Genomic DNA, 18,165 nt, shown 5'->3' on the forward strand with positions numbered 1-18,165 from the left:
AGCAAGAGGGCTGGGGAGTAGAACTAAATCAGAAACAGAATGTAAGTTACAGAAGGAAACAAACATGAACCATATGGGAAAATATTCACAATACATTAGTGTTTAATTAGATAATATAATGGATAAGGACACTTATGCAGAGTCATCATAAACAAAGATGAATGGAAAATGTGCTACTAATAAAACCGTGTAATCTAACTGCACTACAACTGTAATTTGATCAGTCACAAGTTCAGATGTAATTTAAAACAAAAAACAATATTTTGGTACAGTATTTTGCTACTGCATCTAGTACTAGAAAATAAAGTATTGAAGTAGACATTCTAAACTGAAGTTCCAGGTACAAAAAAATCACAACTGTTCACAATCCAATGCTTGTAGCCAAATTTGCATTCCAATTCCATTTTGAACACGCAAGGTTTGCCTTTTGGGTGAAGAATGTGGAATGACCTTTTCAAATTTTTTCCTTTTCTAAAATCATTTTTTGCTTGTGTGAAGGCTCTGAAACAGAGATCACGTCTAAAGTTAAAATTAGCATAAGAATGGAATTGTAGGTCCTGGTTATGTTTTCCTACGCTTATTTTATACAGCATACCAACCTGACATAGGTATCAGCACAGGTTAATTGCTTTCAAGAGAAAAACAATATGCAACAAGTAGGGCAAAGGAGAACAAGAGAAACAAAATGGTTTTGAAGGCCTTTGTGAGCTTCACAAGCACTTTTTCTTAACAAGGAAGATTTTTTGAAAAGTCAACTGCATATATGCAAGTCATTACAGCTATATGATGCTATATGGCAGTCTACATCCTTATACTTAAAATCTTCCAAGCAGGAACAGCCTTCCCAAGTCGTGCAAGGCATGACAATTTATTAGGAATCATAGCTTCAAGCTTTAAATGAACAAATAAATTCATGGTAAAGTACAGGAACAGAAAAAAAAAATTTAAGCTGAGGAAAGTGAAAACAGGGTAATTTCTCTTGATAAATATTTACAAACTCCGCTCTAAGTGAATGCGCAAATTTCAAGTGGCTTTACCATTTTTTGAGACTGTACAACATCCCAGGGTACACCTTCAAAACTTATTAGATTCACTTGGAAGCAAAAATAGAAATGGAAAGACCATCTGGAAGGGCACTAAAACCGTATGTCGATATCTCTAAAATCCACATTTTATTCAAGATTAGTTCCTCAGCTACCTGCAGTCAAGCTGCGTATTTCTGGGTCATTGTTCTCCTAGTAAATCTTTCAACTACAATTTCTATGGAGGAGCAAAAGTGTATCTCCAAAAAAGAAAAAATCATCAATTGAAAAGTAAATTTTAGGAACTGACATTCCAAGAAAATACATGGAAGTGAAAATAAAGTTTCACTAACGGAAATCAGAAAAAAAAAAAGAAAAAAGAATCTCCACAAACCAGAAATGAAACAAGAAACAATTCACTGAGTCATTTTCCACTGTAATTCTAAATTCATTCAACTAAATGAACACCATTAAATCTAGAATACTCAAGATAGGATGTGAAACTTCATTTCATAAACATGAATAAGGAGTAGGCATACAAACAGAGGACTGATTGCTTTTATTTAATAATACATACTCAAGAGATCATAAACCATAACACAACACACATGACTATTTTTAAAACAGCAAAAACTGCCTGTAATAATCATTAGCTAGTTTTCAAGCATCCATACTCCAGTGAGACTACTGAAGTATTTTAATTCCTGTCTTCAGACAATGGAAATAAATTTCAAAAAAGGTGAACTACAGCAGCTATACAATCTGACATTTCAACTACATTATGCCTATTTAGGTTGCCTAAATTCCCACACAAATTGTGTCACTAGAGACAAACTAATTGTTATGGATGTCCACTGTCTTTGAATTCCTCCTTTAAAGAAACATATTCTCAAGCCTGCCACATTGAGGAGGATGCAGAAAATATACTGCTTTGCTGAGATTTTGCAAATTAGTACATTCATTAATTCCTGCATCTTTGACTGAAAAGTCAGATTGAAAGCTGTGCACCATAAAGAAAAATGGGATTTTTCATTCTTGCAGCACAAACCAATTTAAATTACATATACAATGTGCTCATATATTGCAGAACACTACAAAGATAGCAGGAATTTTAACTAGTGGGTTTGCACCCAGGATTAGAAGAATGTATTAGCTCAAAACACTTTGACGGTGGCTGCATCCTTAATTGTGATGCTTTTTAGCACAGTAAATAGTGGGAATATACAAAGATGTGAAGTGCCCAGTTGCTTGGATTAAATATAGCAAAGTTTAAAAAACAAAAAAAAAAAAACCAACCCATCCACATATCTATTTACAAGTTGTGAATGAGACGCTTTCCACAACGAATAGTGATTGGGGTAATCAATACCTTGATGCAAAACACTATCCTCTGCTTTTTTAGTTTCTAGACCTCCTTGGTATCAAAGATAACATATACAAAGATTGCTTTGGTTTTCTCTTCTCATTTATTAAAACTATAGCAGTGTAGAGCTAGCAATGCTCCTGCCAGGTTCAGTTCTGCTCTTCAGAAACTAATGGGCAGCAAGAGTTGTCACTAGTTTCTCCTAGCTGCTTGGAAACCTCAGGAGACTAATGCTCAAACAGACACTACGGGTATTTGAAAAAGAGCAATAACAAACACCAGGAGACTGTTTCTCTCCTCATTCTGTTAGGAAACATAAATTGCTCAAAATGAAGAGACAAAAATTCTTATCCAAGGTGAAAAGTGACAAAACTCAATGAAAACAAGCTACTTAAAAGTCACTTAAAGAGAGGCCTGGAATTTTCTGTGGGCATGCAGGGGAATATTGTTACAAATCTACAAATATATTTACAGATACATTATTATTTTTATTTTTGCAACTACCTTCTAAAACATGACAAATTTTAAGGAACTGAAAACTTAGCATGAAAACCTGTACATGATATTTTGGTTAAATTCATCCACAGAATGATAAAAACATCCATAAGCCCTTGTTTGCAAGCAGTTACACAGCCACAGGTATCTCCTGTACAAAAACTCGACAAGCAACGATGCCGAACTATTAAAGCAGGACAAAAATGAGATTCTGCCTTAAACTTTGCAATTCACTCACTCAAAATTTTGCTAACAAGTTTCATTTTTATCTTGTACTTGGTTTCATGTTGCGGTTCTTAGCTACCCTTGTATTTGGGGTTCAGTACTCCCAGCTAATGCCAAATCTAATGCTTTTAAATGACTTCTATTAGTCCATCAAACACTTTGTACTGTTTGATTTGTTACCCTTCTTTAACAACTCTCAACTAGATCCTCATTGAATTGTTGAAGTCAGCAGCCAATTCATACTGGGTAAAGATACATATGTAAAACCACACCTAAATTTACCGATTTTTTGGGAGATATTAGACAAATTATTTATACCTGTGAAGAAGGGCAACAACTGCTTTCATGTGAGTACCCAAATCCACAACTCATGTACATTTCTGAGAGTACGATTAATTTTGAAAAAATCCCTCTAAATGTTTACCTAACTCTGCATCCATTTTAGCCCTGTACCTCTTTTCTAAGCATTCCTGATTGTACTGACTTCTGGGGAAGCTTCAGATGCAAGGCACTTCCACAAATTGCCAGTGTTCAATAGTTCATTTTCTGGAGACACGTTACACTGCTTCCATGAGATGAGTGATATGTTACAGTGTGCGAACATATAGCACGTGGAGACAATGTACGATAGCTAAAGGCCTCAAATTCAGTAGTGTATCAATTACTTATTAAAAGTATCCCATTAACAGAAACGCTTTCACTGAAAATTAATTTGTTTACATAAAAGAGTTCCCCAGAAGCACAGAACTATAAATTCTACAGAATCATCCCAGGATAAGAAAGAAAAAAAAGGAAACAAGAAAGCCTAGAAACAAATGGAGACTTACTAAATTATTTTATTGCCTGAAGTGAAAAGCAAGAATAAATAAATAGTACAAGTGTTTGATGGTAATGCTTTAATTTTTAATACATTAAATATGTTTATTAAGCCCAAACGAGGTTGTTTATTAATTATCCGTGAAAAATGGCTCCCTTCCCTTTTTATATTTTAGGGCATAGAATTTTATACCTCTTCTCCTCTTTGTAAAAGCGGGAAGATTAAGGAAAGCCCAAGAATGACAGATTTCACATACGGTGGGGATCAGCATCACTCCCGTCCAGCTGTTTGTTTCTTGGTTGGACCTGTAACGCAAGATGACCGTCACGATGCGAATCAGCCCGCGCTAACACCGCTGCGCTGCCCGCCCCGCCCTGCTCCTTCCCCGCCGGGTCACGGTAAGGCAGCCCGCAGCGGCTGCAGAGGCGGGGGAAGAGAGGACCCTGCGGCGGTGACAGCCCCGTCGCTGCTCTAACGCCGGAGGCAGGTGCCCGGCGCGGGGGCGAGGGCAAGCTGGGCCGGCACGGGCTCAGCCCCGCCAGGCCCCGCCGCCCCCGCTGTACCTGAGGGCGGCTGCCGGTGGCTTGCGCCGGGCAGGCCGCAGGGCAGCGGAGCGGGAGGCACCTGGCAGCGGGGCGGCCCGCCCGGGGCCGGGAGGCAGGCGGAGGGCTGGTCCCTCAGCGCGGCGATGCGCGGCGGGCGGAACTCCCCCGCGGGCCGCGCCGACGGCGGGGATCCCCCTCCGCCGCCCCGGGGGCCGGCGCCCACCGCCCCCCACAGGGCTCCCGCCCCCTCGGCCCGCCCCGCCCCGCGGGGATCCCCCCCTGCTGCCGCCGGCGGAGGGCCGGGGGGGGCGCACCCCGCGGTGGGTCGGGGGTCCCCGGGCGGCGCCGCAGCCGCCCGGCGAGCCCCCCGGCCGCGGCCGCCGCTCCCGGTACCTGCGGCCGCAACTTTTCCCCCGCCGCCGTTCAAACGTCCTGCCGTAAAGCGCCCGTCTCCCCTGGCAACAAGGTTCCGGCCGAGCACTAGGTGTAGGAAGGTGATGTAAAAGTAAAACCACCCAGTGTCGTAAACCAGGTCCGGGGGGGAGGGGAGGGGAGGGAGGGGGGAGGGCGGGGGAGGAGGTGACTGGAGCATTTAGACACAAGCGAGAGGATCATGGCGGATGGCCCCAGGTGTAAGCGCAGGAAGCAGGCGAACCCGAGGCGCAATAACGGTCAGTCAGCCCGCGGGGCAGCGGCTCGGCTGCGCTGGGGCGGCGGCGGGGCCGGAGCGGGGGCCGGGCAGAGCCGTCCCGAGCGCGGAGGGGGGAGGTCGGGCGGGCGCGAAAGTAATTCCCCCGCCGCTCCTCGCCGGGAGCCCGGCTCCCTCCGCACCGTTATATCCGCTACCTGGTGCCTCCCTCGCCTCGCTGCCTGCCTCCCTCCTCCGCCTAGCGGTGCCTCCGCACTCCGCCGCCTGTCCGGGACCGTTACGCGCTGCCTTCCCCACACGCCCCGCGACCGCCCCGCCGCCGCTGCGGGGAGCGGGCTCGGGGGGCCCCCCGGCCGCGCCGCCGCCCTCCGGCCCGGGCGGGGACGCCGAGCCCCGCGGGGAGCGGCGGGGGAGGCTCCGTCGCCCGGCCGGCCTCGGCAGTCCCAACTCCGAAACTTGTTACCTGCGCACCCCGGCGGAGCGGGGCCTCCCCGCCCGCCTCCCCCCCCCCGGCCCCGCGGGCGGGATCGCCCGCCCGGGAGCGCCTCTCCGCCGCCCGCCGGAGTTCCCCTCGCTCGCCCGGCAGCGGGCCGGCTCCTCGCTCCCGGCCGGCGCCGCGGGGCGGGCTGGCGTCCGCCTTTCGGGGGCGGCGGTGGGGGACGCCAGCCGTCACCGGGGGGCGGGGGGGCGGGGGGGGGCACACCCGGGGAGCGCGGCTGCCGGCGGCGAGGGAGGCTCCGTCGCCGCAGCGGGCAGCGATTCGCGCGGGGGCAGCGCGGCGCGGCCGCCCCGGGCCGGCGGGAGGGGGCCGGCGCCCCCGCCGCCCGCTCGCCGCTTTCGCCGCCGCCTCCCCGCCGAGAGTCGGTCCCCGGCGGCGCCCCGCGGCCGCGCTGCCTCCCCGCCCTGGGTCCCGCCGGGGCGGCGGGGAAGGGAGGGCTGCTCCCGGGCGGCGGGGGCGGGCGGCGAAGTTTCTTCCCTTCCCTCTGGCTTCGGAGGTACCTGTTTGTATAATAATGGGTGGTAACGGTTTGGCCGGGGGCCCCGCTCTGCTCTCCGTGCGTGTGTGACCAACTGCTGCAGTCTATATAAGGAATTACATTTACATTTCAGACTTAAGGGCTGCTGTGGGGTTGTTTCCCCCCCCTTTGGTACGTGTGTTACTTTAAGATGCATTTGGAAGGTACATGGCGGGGGGAATAAACGCTCGTAACACCCACTCTGTACTTGTTTTCTGGAAAATGGAGAAGTAGTTCGGTTCTCGTAGAGACTCTTCGCAATAGGATGTAAAGCAGGAGATTTTGTAACCTTCCTTGGCAATTTTAGGTTTTATGTGGCATTTCCTGTGCAGGGTCACAGATAGGAAGGCTTTCGCCCGCGATCCGAGATGTTTTCATACGCAATGAACGGTCTCCGAAATAGATCAGAGTCACGATCGGTGCTTCTCCTCTCTAATCCCGACTGTTCCAGGCGTAACGTGGGGATAAATAACGGCCTTTCCAGGGGCTGACGGGCTGATTTGATTGCTTTGAACTTAGGAGGGTTTTCTTATTTTTGCTGTGTGCATTTTGTAGCAAGTATTCTTGTTTGCACTCTCACGTTATTAATTCCTTGTCCTAGTGTAAATATTTATATTTAGCTCATGATTTGGCTGTGCTAAAGGTAAGTTTGGAAAGTGCTTTTCTCTTTACCTTATTAAAAATGTTGATGATCAGAGAAAGGGGCTTTTCTTGTTGCTGACGACATGTGTGTGACATGTGAGTCTGAACCACCCAGCGTCTGTGCAGGAGCTGTAAACATGTTTACCTGAACAGGAAAGAAAATGGATTTTTCTCTTAAAGATCCAGTCATATGAATATTATACTCTTAAAGCATATCAACAGATGACCTGAGAGAAATTTTCTGAAAACCTAGCTTTTGAAATCAACGGGGAAAAGAGATTCTTGATCGCTGCAGCAAATGGCAACTTGTGCAGGTAGAAAAAAAGATGGTGTTTAGTTTTCTCCTGCATGTATGTCAGCCCCCTCCTGTCTGCTGCTTTCCTTCTCAAGGGAGGGATTTATTTACCACGCTTGCTGTCAGTGTTTTTCCTTTGTGCTTAATATTAGAAAACCAGATTTGAGGCTGTTTAGCACAAAACGTTTTGTCTGCAGCATGTATCACTCACAGAAAACAAAAGGTGTATGAGATGCGGTATCATTCCAGGTATCTTTCATCTTCTTCACTTTTGGACCTCATCACTGCACCCGTTTTATTACAAAAAGCCTCTGAGTCTTTACCAACTAGTTCTGCAGGGTAGAATTGTAGTGTGTTTTGGTTTAGGCTGGTTTTGGTTCCTTTTTTTGAGGAATTAAAACCAACTTAAGCCACTGTGCGTTGAAGCATCAGGATCAGTTAGATAATAGATTGTGGCTAATAGAGATTTCTCAGCAGTGGGTTTATGTATGACTTGCAAATGTTTACTAAAGAAAATGGCTAGAAAAATGTTAACCCTTTAACCTTTAAAAATAAATAGGTATGAGACTTTATTTTTCTTCTAAATCTCTAAATGCACTTTGCTCTTATAGGTGAATATCTTCTGTTAATGAGAGATCAGCATACAGGAGATGCTTCATCAACTGGCTTGTTCATAGTATACACTAAATCAATTTTACGCTATTCCAGTTACCTTTTTCCCCCACTTTCCCACAGAATGTGAGATTATGAGAGAGAGATTGCACTTGACATCCAGTGTACCAGTTAATAATAATGGGCTATGGCATCGAGTTGTTATACTGTAAACTTTCCTTCTGTTTATCTGTTGATAAACTTAACACAGCTATTCTTGTACTGTAAACTTTTGTTTCTTCTTTTTTTTTTCCCCCTCTCTCTGTGTTTGGGAGCCAGAACTTACGGCTGCCATCCTGATGCATTAACTGTAGCTGGAAAGACAGTTTTATCTTCTTAACTTTAGAGCTGGTTCCTTTTCTACCTTGTTTATTGGCCCCTACAGGAGATCAGGAAAAGAGCAGATTGGTGCTGCCATTAAAGCCTCCACTTGCAAGGAAATCTGGGACTTCATACCTGAAGAAAACTATCCTGTGTCATTGTGCTTACTTCTGGCTAGTACACGAAAACATCCGCTACAGCAAAGGAGTTAGTGAAGTGTTTGGATGATAGCACCATTCTGACAAAGCAGGAACATAGTGCTGGTTGGGAGTCTCTCCTCCTATCTACCTTTCCCCCTTCTCCCCCTTTTTTGATAGAGAAATGAGGAGAAAAGAGGGATGTGATTTTTGCCAGTCATCCGCATTGCCACACTATGCAAATCCTGCGTGGAGTTTAAATAGATTCAGTATCAGCAAAGGTTTTCTTATTCTGAGTTGGGTGCAGGATCAGGATTAGTTGCTTTCTTAACATCTCATATATTATAGGATTGTCTTAATTCTTATTAAACAGCAAAACAAAAAGTCTTGTTCTTCAGCAATGCTGTGAGACAAGTAAAACAAGCAAAATATTTAAAACTTCCCTTACTAAAGGGTTAAAAAGATATCAACCTTTTATATTGATGTTCTGAAAATAATGTAAGTATGCCCTCAGGTCTTCAGATGCATATTTAATGGTAAAAAGAAGAATGTATGAAACTGCGTAAATTCTGCATGTTGTCAGGTATATGTGAGGAGAAGGGATGAGGCAGACTTTTTTTTTTTTTTTTTTTACCCGTGGTAATGGTGGGTTCATTACTAAAAGGTTATATGAATTGACTTGTTAGAGTGCTATTTCAGTTGCTTTACAGTTGGATTTCCTCTCTCTTTATTTTTATTAGATAATAATTTCATATAAAGTTTTGTTACCAAGCTAAGGACTGTAAGAAGATCATAAATGCCTTTGAATAAGGCAAAAGCATGGCGTATTTCTGTTAGCTCCAAGGTGTTAACTACTGGCAGGATGTCAGGTGTTAGTGACGCTTGGGATACAACATTCCTTGTCGTGCCTTTCTTCTCTTCCTCCCCTCCCTTTGTTTTTCACTAGGTATCATGTTTTCACTCCAGCATTAATTTAAATTTTTAATTTGGGAATTGAGGAATGTAGCCCAAGTTAAAAATCCAGGCACAGTGAGCAGGTCTACATGGACAACTGAATTAACTGTTTAAGTCCAGGGAAATCTTCTCTCATATAAACAAGTAATACTTTTGTTTTAATGTTAACTACTGAAATATAATGGGAATGCACTTAAAAATGTCCTTATATCTTCATTTTTCTCTCAGTAATCAGTGCTTGTTATTTTAACAGTTGTGCAGCAGGGCATTTTAAGGTAATAAGCTACCTGAGGCAGGGTTTTTAAGGTGATTAGTTGCCTGAAACAGTTTTCATTGCTTATAGGACTCTGGTAAACATGCTGCTGAAACAGTTGATGAAAAGTAGCAAGCAGATGAAACTTTCCCCCTGACATGGGCTTCCCTATCATAGAAGTCATTCAGATTTAATTTTTTAGTTAAAAGTCTGAGGATTTGACTTCCCTGAACTCAGCCCAAACTTTTTGTTGAACGTTTTCTGTTATATCAGCTATCCCTCCCCACTGAGTCTTTCTGTCAACTTTGGGCCTTATTACAGGACCCATTAATAGCAGCATTACTGACTTCGGTTAGGCCCTTGCTCTCTGAACGTGAGCTCCTCTGTCGGCAGTGCAGGGCGAAGGGGTTCTACAGCTGTCCTCTGCCTCCTTCCCCGCTGGGAGTCAGGTGGTGGTATTAACCTGTCAGTTCTTCTCATAGAAGTTTTACGGTGGGGGGGGAGAGGCTGGAGTAAACAAAGGTAAAAAATATCAGTGCAATGCCTTTCCTCATGTGGAAACATCTGTTCTAATAGGGTTTAAAACGCCATCAAAGGATGGCAGACATTTTTAACATGCGTGGGACTCTATTACTATGTTGAAGAAATAAAACCAACTTCTGTGAAGCTTGGGTTGTGGTTTTTTTTGCTTGTTTGTTTTTTAACTGATTTTTGAGCAACTGTTCCCTATTGCAGGGAAACTGCTGGAATTACAGTATCTAGCCAAATGGCTCTTAAGAATCCCTACTTCTAAATTCAGTCATTATTATTTACCAAAGATAGAAGCTTATTGCTTTCAACTCATTAGCTGTTTGTAGTAATTCCAGAAACTCTAACTAATTGATATTGCAAGCTGATTAGAATACATGTGCTTCGTTGACTATAAATCTAGTATTTAACAGTACATACTGCATCTCTGGAGATCATAAAGATTCTACTTGTGATAGGTTTCACACAAATACACAAAACAAGAGCTTGAAAAATGGAAATAATTCTAGTTCTATGTAGGCTTTCATACCAATTTTCAAAGTACAGTTCCAGATGAACTTTCAAGTGCTTAATATCAATATTCCTGAAGTTCTGGTCATACTTCTCTACATTTTTCAAAAGGGCTCACCAGTTAGGATCTTCTCTGTTATGGGCAAGTAAGCAGGACCTGGCTTGCATCTGTGGCCTCAGAAACTTTGGTGCTTCATTCTGGCAGCTATAATAGGCCTGTTATTTTTGAGAACTAAATTCTCAAGTGACTTACCCAAGGTCACACAGGAAGTCCATAGCAAGACTGAGTCTCAATCCATTTTTAATCCTTGGGACTACCCTTGCATTTGGCTTGATCTAGAGCCTTAAAGAGAAAGAACAGATTTGTCATTTAGCAGTTACTATTCCTTTCAGTTTAAGTATTTAAACTCATATTTATTGTCTTGAAATACTTGTACTTTCAGCAAACAAGTGGCAATATGCAAAACTCAATTTTCTCTTTAGTCATTTTTAGATGGTATTAAGATGGTATCTTCACTGGTGATGTTTCTTGTCTGCGTAGTCAATGTTGATGTAATGATGTGCCAGAGAAGTAGAATTTTGTCTTCTGGTGTTTTTTGTATTCCCAAAATTTAAGTTCAGTGATGTGTAGGTAGACAAAAGTAAAACATAACAGGAGGAAATTGGCTTAAGACCTACACTATTAACATCAACATTCCTGCTCCGATGTCTGGGGTGTTTAGAAGACTGTTTTCTTGGAGGTTAACATCTGGGCAGAGATGATTTAATCGGTTATTGGTTTTGTTGGGACAGTAGTGACTAAAGAAGAGTCTCAGCATGTGGCTGGTATTTCTAATATTTGAAAATTATTGCTAGGTAAATAAAAAAGCATAAGTCCTCCTTAAAACAAAAATTCCCCAGAAATGTGTAAATAAATGTCAGGCCTGGAAAGTCGTCTTGACTGGGACAAACACATGCCAAGTTTAGGTTTTACTACTGCTCCGTTTGTCACAGGGGGCTGCTGCTGTTAAGGCGGAGCCATGTGGGAAGTGGCTACGGGTGCAGGTGGGTGCTGCTCCTACCTGGGGGGCCTGGGCAGTGAGAGGTAAGGCAGGTGTGGAGAGCAGTCTGGTATCTTCATTATGAAGATGTGTGGTTAGCTCTAGTCACGAGACAGTGCAATAGATCAGTTATGATAGGGACTCTTTCTTGTTGAGGGAAATGCTGTTTGAAATCTTAATTCTTTTAAAAAAAAAAAATCAACAAAAAGCCAAGCACACCATGGAGAGCAGAAGGATGTGTGTATGAGTGGGCAGGGGTGGATGGGTAAGGCAAAGAGCGTGTGTGGGAAGGAGGGAGGATGGAATAGGGACGGGATTAGTCTGCTTCTCACTGAAGGTCTGATACCTTATTTCTGATGCACCTTGGTGGCCTTCCAGGAAGCGATGAATGTGGTCCCTGGTCGGCTGCACAAGAAGATCACAGTGGGAAATAGCTTTGACCTCAGTTGACTAGATGATGCCTTGAAACACTGGAACTGTTGGGGGATTCTATAGGGAGTTTTGTGTGTATAGTTTTTTGTAATACTTTCTGCTTCCATGTTATGTTGGTAGGTTTTTTAAAACATCTCACTAAGCCGTTGCCTCTGATATTCTGGTCAAGCTCAAGAAATTGACTGATTATCAAGTGCACGGGTATTTCTCAGTCTTGGTTTGCTTTTCTGGCTGTGTAATTCCTAGCGTCTTATTTTTAAGTTATTGGAAAGAGTAACAGAAGTTTGATTTTTTAAATCTGTTTTTTAACAGTTTTTAAAAACCGTTCACAGTTGTAGCTTTTTAATCTTTGCTTGCCCTGCTCTTTTAAAGAAAGACTGGGGTTATTTTCAGCTTGCCTTTTGTTTTGAGCCTCAGTTTGTTTATTTAATAATCTATTTGTCCCTTTCTTGCATAGATAAGTAGAATTCCTGTGTGGCAGTGGAGGAAAATGGGAAGCCCAGTCAAGAAGAGTGAGACTTGATGGATAAAATACTAACTACAGTTAAATGCAGCATAGCTTTATAAATCTATTTCAGTACTCCTGAGAAAAATACTAGTGCCATCACCACAGTGTGTAAGGCACCTTTCAGGCAGTAAAAATATAGGTACTGAGTCTTCTCTTCCTGTATCTGGGCCTGTACATCTGATTTCCTTGTGTGAGTACCTGACAGCTTACATTCACATGTTAGGAGCATAGGTGGTGGTAGAGCAGAAAGAAGAAATTTAAGATTGTATCTTTACACGTGGAGCAGCCAGGCAGTGATTCGAATGTTGCAGTTGGTTAGTGCTGAACATATTAACCAGGGTCCTTTAGACTTGTACATTTGTCCACAAAGGAACCCCAAATAGAGAAGAAAGGAGGCTTTTTTACTTTGCCTTGCTCTGTGCTTGTTTCTGATGCCATTACTGTAATGTAACTGTATCTTTTATTTTAACATGCTTTTTCAGAGCAACAGAAGTTAACTAAAAATATGCCTTCTCATCTTTGAGAAGTCAGTACTGTTTGAAAGCAGCCTGTTTCAGTTCTCTCCTTTTCAGCTGTCATTCCCAGCTGTCACAATCTCCTTGATGTGAGGACTTTACCCCTGTTGTTGCAAAGCAGTTTGGTTAACAACTGCTGTCACCCAAAGGTTAAAATCTGAAAACTGGCATCCTTTGCTGCTTCCCTTACAAATGTTTGCTTTCTGTTTGGTAGCATCTCCCTCATTGCTCTGCCTTCAACGTGTTCCATCTATCCTATTTTTGGAGAACTATGTAAAGCAAATGAACATGTCTAATGATGAATGTATTCTTCCGGATGTGTTAGGGGGCTCAATTATAACTGAGGAGAGAGAGTACAAAAGATAAATTCTATCCTGTGCTGAGATGACATTCCATCCTATCCAATTAGGACCTGTAAGTACGAGTAGCAGCCCTTATTGAGTGAAAGGACATGTAAAATTACGTTTTTAAACGCTAAGAACCCCGTATGATATTGGAGTGTATCAGAAGGAGAAGAAACAACTTTCCTTAACTATCTCTTATGTACTTCTTTTAAGTATGTTTTTGGATTTGATGCAGATATCCTCTGTCTTTCTGCAAGCTCTTCTATTTTTTAGCTTCTCACAAGTCAAGCATTAGATCAGGAACATTGGAGGAGCTGGCAAGAGCGCTGGAGAAAAATAGATTATAAACCTGGCCTTTCACCGTGATTCTGAGTGTGACTTTCATGGACGACACTTGAAAAAAGGGGTTAAGAGAGTCTGATGTGGTAGAGAGAGTATTTTTACCTATGAACTAGTGTGCCTATCCTCGTTAGGATCAAATGCTACTTGGGCCAGTGATGCTAGGGAGCACCTTCAGTTATTGTGATATGAAATGTTTTCATTATTTCAGCAAACATCCCTTTTCAAACTCTGTCTGACAGACACTGAGGGCAGTTTCTGTTCCATTTTGTAGAGACATCTGTCCACAGAGTGTATATGGGAGAAAGCAAAATGAAATTACAAAACATCACAAATATGGCATGATTGAAAAAGGCCTGAGGAAATCTATTCCGTCTGAAAAAGTGCAAACTAAAGAACAGAAAAATCAGACTTTAATTACAGGGATTAGGTTGCTTTTTGCTAAACTGGTATATTTGACCTAAAGAAGCAGGTTGGGTGTTTGTTTGTTTTCCTAACGCTTTCCCCCTCCCCCAATCTAACAGTTTTCCTTAAAGCCCAAAACCATAAGGGGGGTGAGTTGTCCCTGTTTTCCTAAATACACCTGTTTTTAAACAGTTTTTCCTCAATGCTTTGAGGAATTTCTGCCTAGTGTCCTTTCAGGTATGCATCAGATTTTCCTTATTCCTACCTTCTAGTCCATTTTATTCTTTCTCTTAAGTTACTGTATGCTATTTACTGTAAGTCATGTGAAGTTCTAGACTGGAAAAGGAGGTACTATTCAGAATCTGTAACCTGTTTATTCTTCTGTCCTGTTTTGTTTATGTCTTTCCATAGCCTTTCCTTTTTTTCCCCTAGTATTCCTGATACAGCTATTTGGTAAATTCAAGCGAAATAGAACTAGTCACATAGTACTGGATTCATTCTTCTGTTATTGTTCACAGGAAGGACCTAGGTACAGTTGGCCCTGCAAAGAGCATGAGGTGGTGAATGAGGACTTTGAAGCAGATTTGGAGCTGTAATGACTGGCTTCCTTCCCTGCTGCTGTCCCTTCCCCTTCCTTGCAAAGCATTTTCATTTCAAAAACTAAGGTGTGGTCATCGGGCATATCTGTTCTCAACTTCCAGTAATTTTTTGCTCACTGCTGAGCTACACCATAATTACATATGCAAATGTATTATTTTTTTCCCCTCTTACCTTGTACATGTGGGAGAGAAAGATAAGGTTGCAGAGCACTGCCAGGGATGGTGCTGCTCTTAGGAGGTGCTGCAGATGGCCACAGAAGGAGAGAAGCACTCGTCCTGCAGGACAAGACTCACGGGGGATTTCAGAACTTCTGTGACTCAAAGGCAACAAGAAAACACTGTTCTTGCCAACTTTAAACTTTAGATCGGAGCAGGTTGTTGGATGACTTGTTATAATAACCTATTTTGATACATTGTATCTACTGAATGCTGAGAGTGAATTTGCATTTACAATAGGAATTTGTTTTGTAGACATGCATATGTATAGTTACGTTATCGAATAATGTAATCTATTAGGCTGGCTTGAATGCTCCCTGTGGTAACACAAGGTAAACTTCTGTTGTTTATAACAGTGTTGTAATGATACTAAAACCACCGAGACTAATGCTATGGAAAAGACTATTCTGATAACTTCTGCTCTTCATGGTAAGGCTTACCTTGTACTTTTTCCAGATTTTAAATTGACTGACATACTGTATTCCTGAAACCCTAAATATGTCTTACAACAAATAGTGGAAGTAAGATAGAATCAGTTCTATATTGCAATCAAAATGCTGGGAGACTCTTTCTGCACAAAAATGGAATAACTTAAACAGAAGTGAGAAGCAAAATTGAATTGGTGTTTGTAGCATAGGAAAAGGGAAACAGTTCCAGTGACGCATAATGGAGTATAACATGCCATAGTTCTCTATATTTCACCATGTGATTAATCATGCCTTCAGGGATCAGCCTGCATAGCTGATGTAGTAGTTACAAGATGGAGAGGGACTTCTTAGAAGGATGAGCCAGGTTTGTATCTCAGTGTGTGAGTGACTAAAACTAGTGACACACTTTCTGTTTCTGTGAGCTAAGCCAGTTCACACAAGAGGGACAATTTTAGCTTTCCAGCGGCAAAGGATACAAATAGACTTAGCTGAATAAAAATCATGACACACAACAGAGGTTTATGATCCTGACAGAAAAGTCTTAACAAGGTATTTGATGGTTGCCTGTAGATCTGATGCTCAAAAAATGTTTTTGCCAATACTGCCTGTGACTTTGCTGAGGTGCTTTCCTTCAGAAACAAAATAAGGTGCTTTCCTTCAGAAACAAAATAAGTAAGGTAGTTAAGAACTCCAGCAAATATGGGCATTTTCTGTATTTTGGTATGAAGTGGCAAGCCTTCTCTATTTAATTACCCCAATCTTTTTTTAAAAAAAACAAAAGTTCCTTGTTATGCAGTATGATGTGCAAATCATTTCACTACATTTGTTCTTGCATATGTATGGTGTCACAATAGCTTGGGATATAGGAGAGAATTACAACTTTTTAAAAAAATATCAGTTCTTTTCTGAGCAGGTAAGAAAATAGAAGTGCTGAAACTGAAAACTTGCCAAATATCTTGTTCTAATAGTTTATTTAGTCCTTATTTCATCTTTCTAACTTTTGCCAATATTTTTTAAGCATTTTGAAGGTCTTGTATAGCAAATCCTCAGAATAGAAAGATGTTTGTGACTTTCCAAGTTTCAGCATGCTCACTGAGTAAAGCCTTCCAGGTTTGTGCCTTGGTGTATCTTAATAGGCATCCTAAATAAGCTTTTTTTTTTAAATTAAATGTCTCCCCAGCCTATCTACCTTTAAAGAACTCATATGTCTTCCTTCAACGACAGAAGCATTAAGTAGGACTGCAATCAAATGTGTGTCTTGTTGGTTCTTGGGTCTACTGTCGAAACACTTTGTAGCTGAAGTGTGTGTGTGCATGCGCAACCATGTGTGCTGTTTTCCTGCCTTTTCCTTTTGTCTGTCAAGCTTCTGGCTGATAGCAGATTAGCCATCTGAATGTGGGCAGCAAAGAGTAATGGGCTGCACAAAATGCCTGAGGCTTCTTGCATACAATAAAATGACTCCATTATAAAGCAAAAAATGACAAGCCTGCCATGGAGGATATCTGTATTGGGGAGATGGAGAGAGTAGCCTTTGGTTTATGATCATGTTAATGGGTGTAAAATAAACTTAATTTTTTTCAACTGTCAAAAGTATTCCTAGGTGCTTTACAGAGTAGTGCTGAAGATCCTTCTAGCAGGAAAATACCGATGAGCTAAATGGATGATGTACTACTTGCTATTCCTGCTTGCTGTATATGTGTGGGAGAAGGAAGGGAGTAATAGCATGACAGCTCAGTTTCATTTTCACCATGCAGGTGTATTTTTTTTTTCTTTTCAATTTTTTATTTCTCGTGCTTTGATTAGTTACAGGATTACATAATCTGCCCTGCAGAAGTGTGTTGGGTTTAAGTCTTTTGGAAGATGTGCTAATACAGACTTGAAGGAAATTGGGCCAGAAACATGGCTGACAAGACAGAGGGAATCCAGATGTTAGCGGAGGATGTAAAATATAAAGCTGTAGTGAGTTGGATCAAGCAGAGGCACAAGTCTGTGTGCAGAAGCAGTAGCAGGAAAAATAGCTAGGATTCCTATCAAGGCTTTGACAGCTATACTTACCCACTATAAGAATCTGCTGTTTAAAAAAAGTAAAAAAATCCTCTCACTTGTCTACAGTTTACTGTATCTGTAAGCAGTAGTGGCTGCTGTTGCCCTCCTAACTTCCAGTTACAGCTTTCAAAAAGATTGTTTGTTTTATGTCATGCAAGCTCTAAAAGGTGCTCTTCCCCCCAAAAAGGTGCACTACTTTCATTTATGCTAAATGAAGGATCTTCCTGGATTGCATCTTCTTGGGAAACGGAGACAGCTTCTGATAAACGTGGGCTTCCAAACTAACTGGCAAGTCAGCATAAAAACAATTCGGTATACAGAATACGGAGGAATTATTAAAACATGCAAAACTTGTCCTAAAATGCTTAATTTTAAAGAAACCTCTTGACTGATACTTGGTTTAGTCTGTCTTGCTTGTTGGAGTCTGTTCAATATGTCACTGTGGATCCAACCTACGTGACTCTGGAAATCTATGCTTTAGCAACAAAATATACAAATTACAACTTGTAATAAATAAAATGGGAATACTGTTTGAGTAACCTTTGTGTTATTTTTCTCATTCTGTCAGCTGCTGCCAGGTCTTGTTGTAGCTGTTCTGGACACGTACTCCATCTGTTATATGGACCGTGTCCCTTGATCCCTTGAAGATCTCCTTTTAGCTGCACTTTGCACACTTAACTCTTCTCCAGTCTCTTGGATTGATTTTCCCTAAGGGAAGCTCCTCTTCCAAATGCGTACTTCGTGTGTACTTCTTTCTCTCCCTTCCCCTCCCACAATAAAGTCTGCCCTCCCCCCACCCCAACCCCCCCAAAGAAAAAGGAAACAACTGAGAGTGATTCTGAGACCCATTATACCACAGAGCTCCACAGG

The 18,165-nt window shown here is 42.3% G+C and overlaps 1 protein-coding gene and 1 long non-coding RNA gene across 4 annotated transcripts in view; one reads left to right on the forward strand and one right to left on the reverse strand.

Moving 5' to 3' along the window:
• Positions 1 to 346: 346 nt before the first annotated feature.
• On the reverse strand, positions 347 to 5,488 carry LOC142079589 (uncharacterized). The gene is made up of 3 exons (XR_012672721.1): positions 5,314 to 5,488; positions 4,861 to 4,947; positions 347 to 4,227 (listed from the first exon to the last, which is right to left on the reverse strand). It is a non-coding gene; the product is annotated as an uncharacterized LOC142079589 (long non-coding RNA).
• ZEB1 (zinc finger E-box binding homeobox 1) overlaps positions 5,007 to 18,165 on the forward strand; it is a 138,798-nt gene continuing 125,639 nt past the window's right edge. The window contains exon 1 of one of the 3 annotated variants that reach the window (XM_075144023.1): positions 5,007 to 5,138. In XM_075144023.1, the coding sequence (XP_075000124.1) occupies positions 5,081 to 5,138 (58 nt within the window). In that variant the 5' untranslated portion in view covers positions 5,007 to 5,080. Of the gene's footprint in view, positions 5,139 to 5,979; positions 6,112 to 18,165 lie in introns of those variants that run through there. The other 2 variants (XM_075144024.1, XM_075144025.1) reach the window with 2 other exon arrangements.

The sequence above is a fragment of the Calonectris borealis genome, chromosome 2, assembly GCF_964195595.1.
Source record: "Calonectris borealis chromosome 2, bCalBor7.hap1.2, whole genome shotgun sequence".
Lineage (NCBI taxonomy): Eukaryota > Metazoa > Chordata > Aves > Procellariiformes > Procellariidae > Calonectris > Calonectris borealis.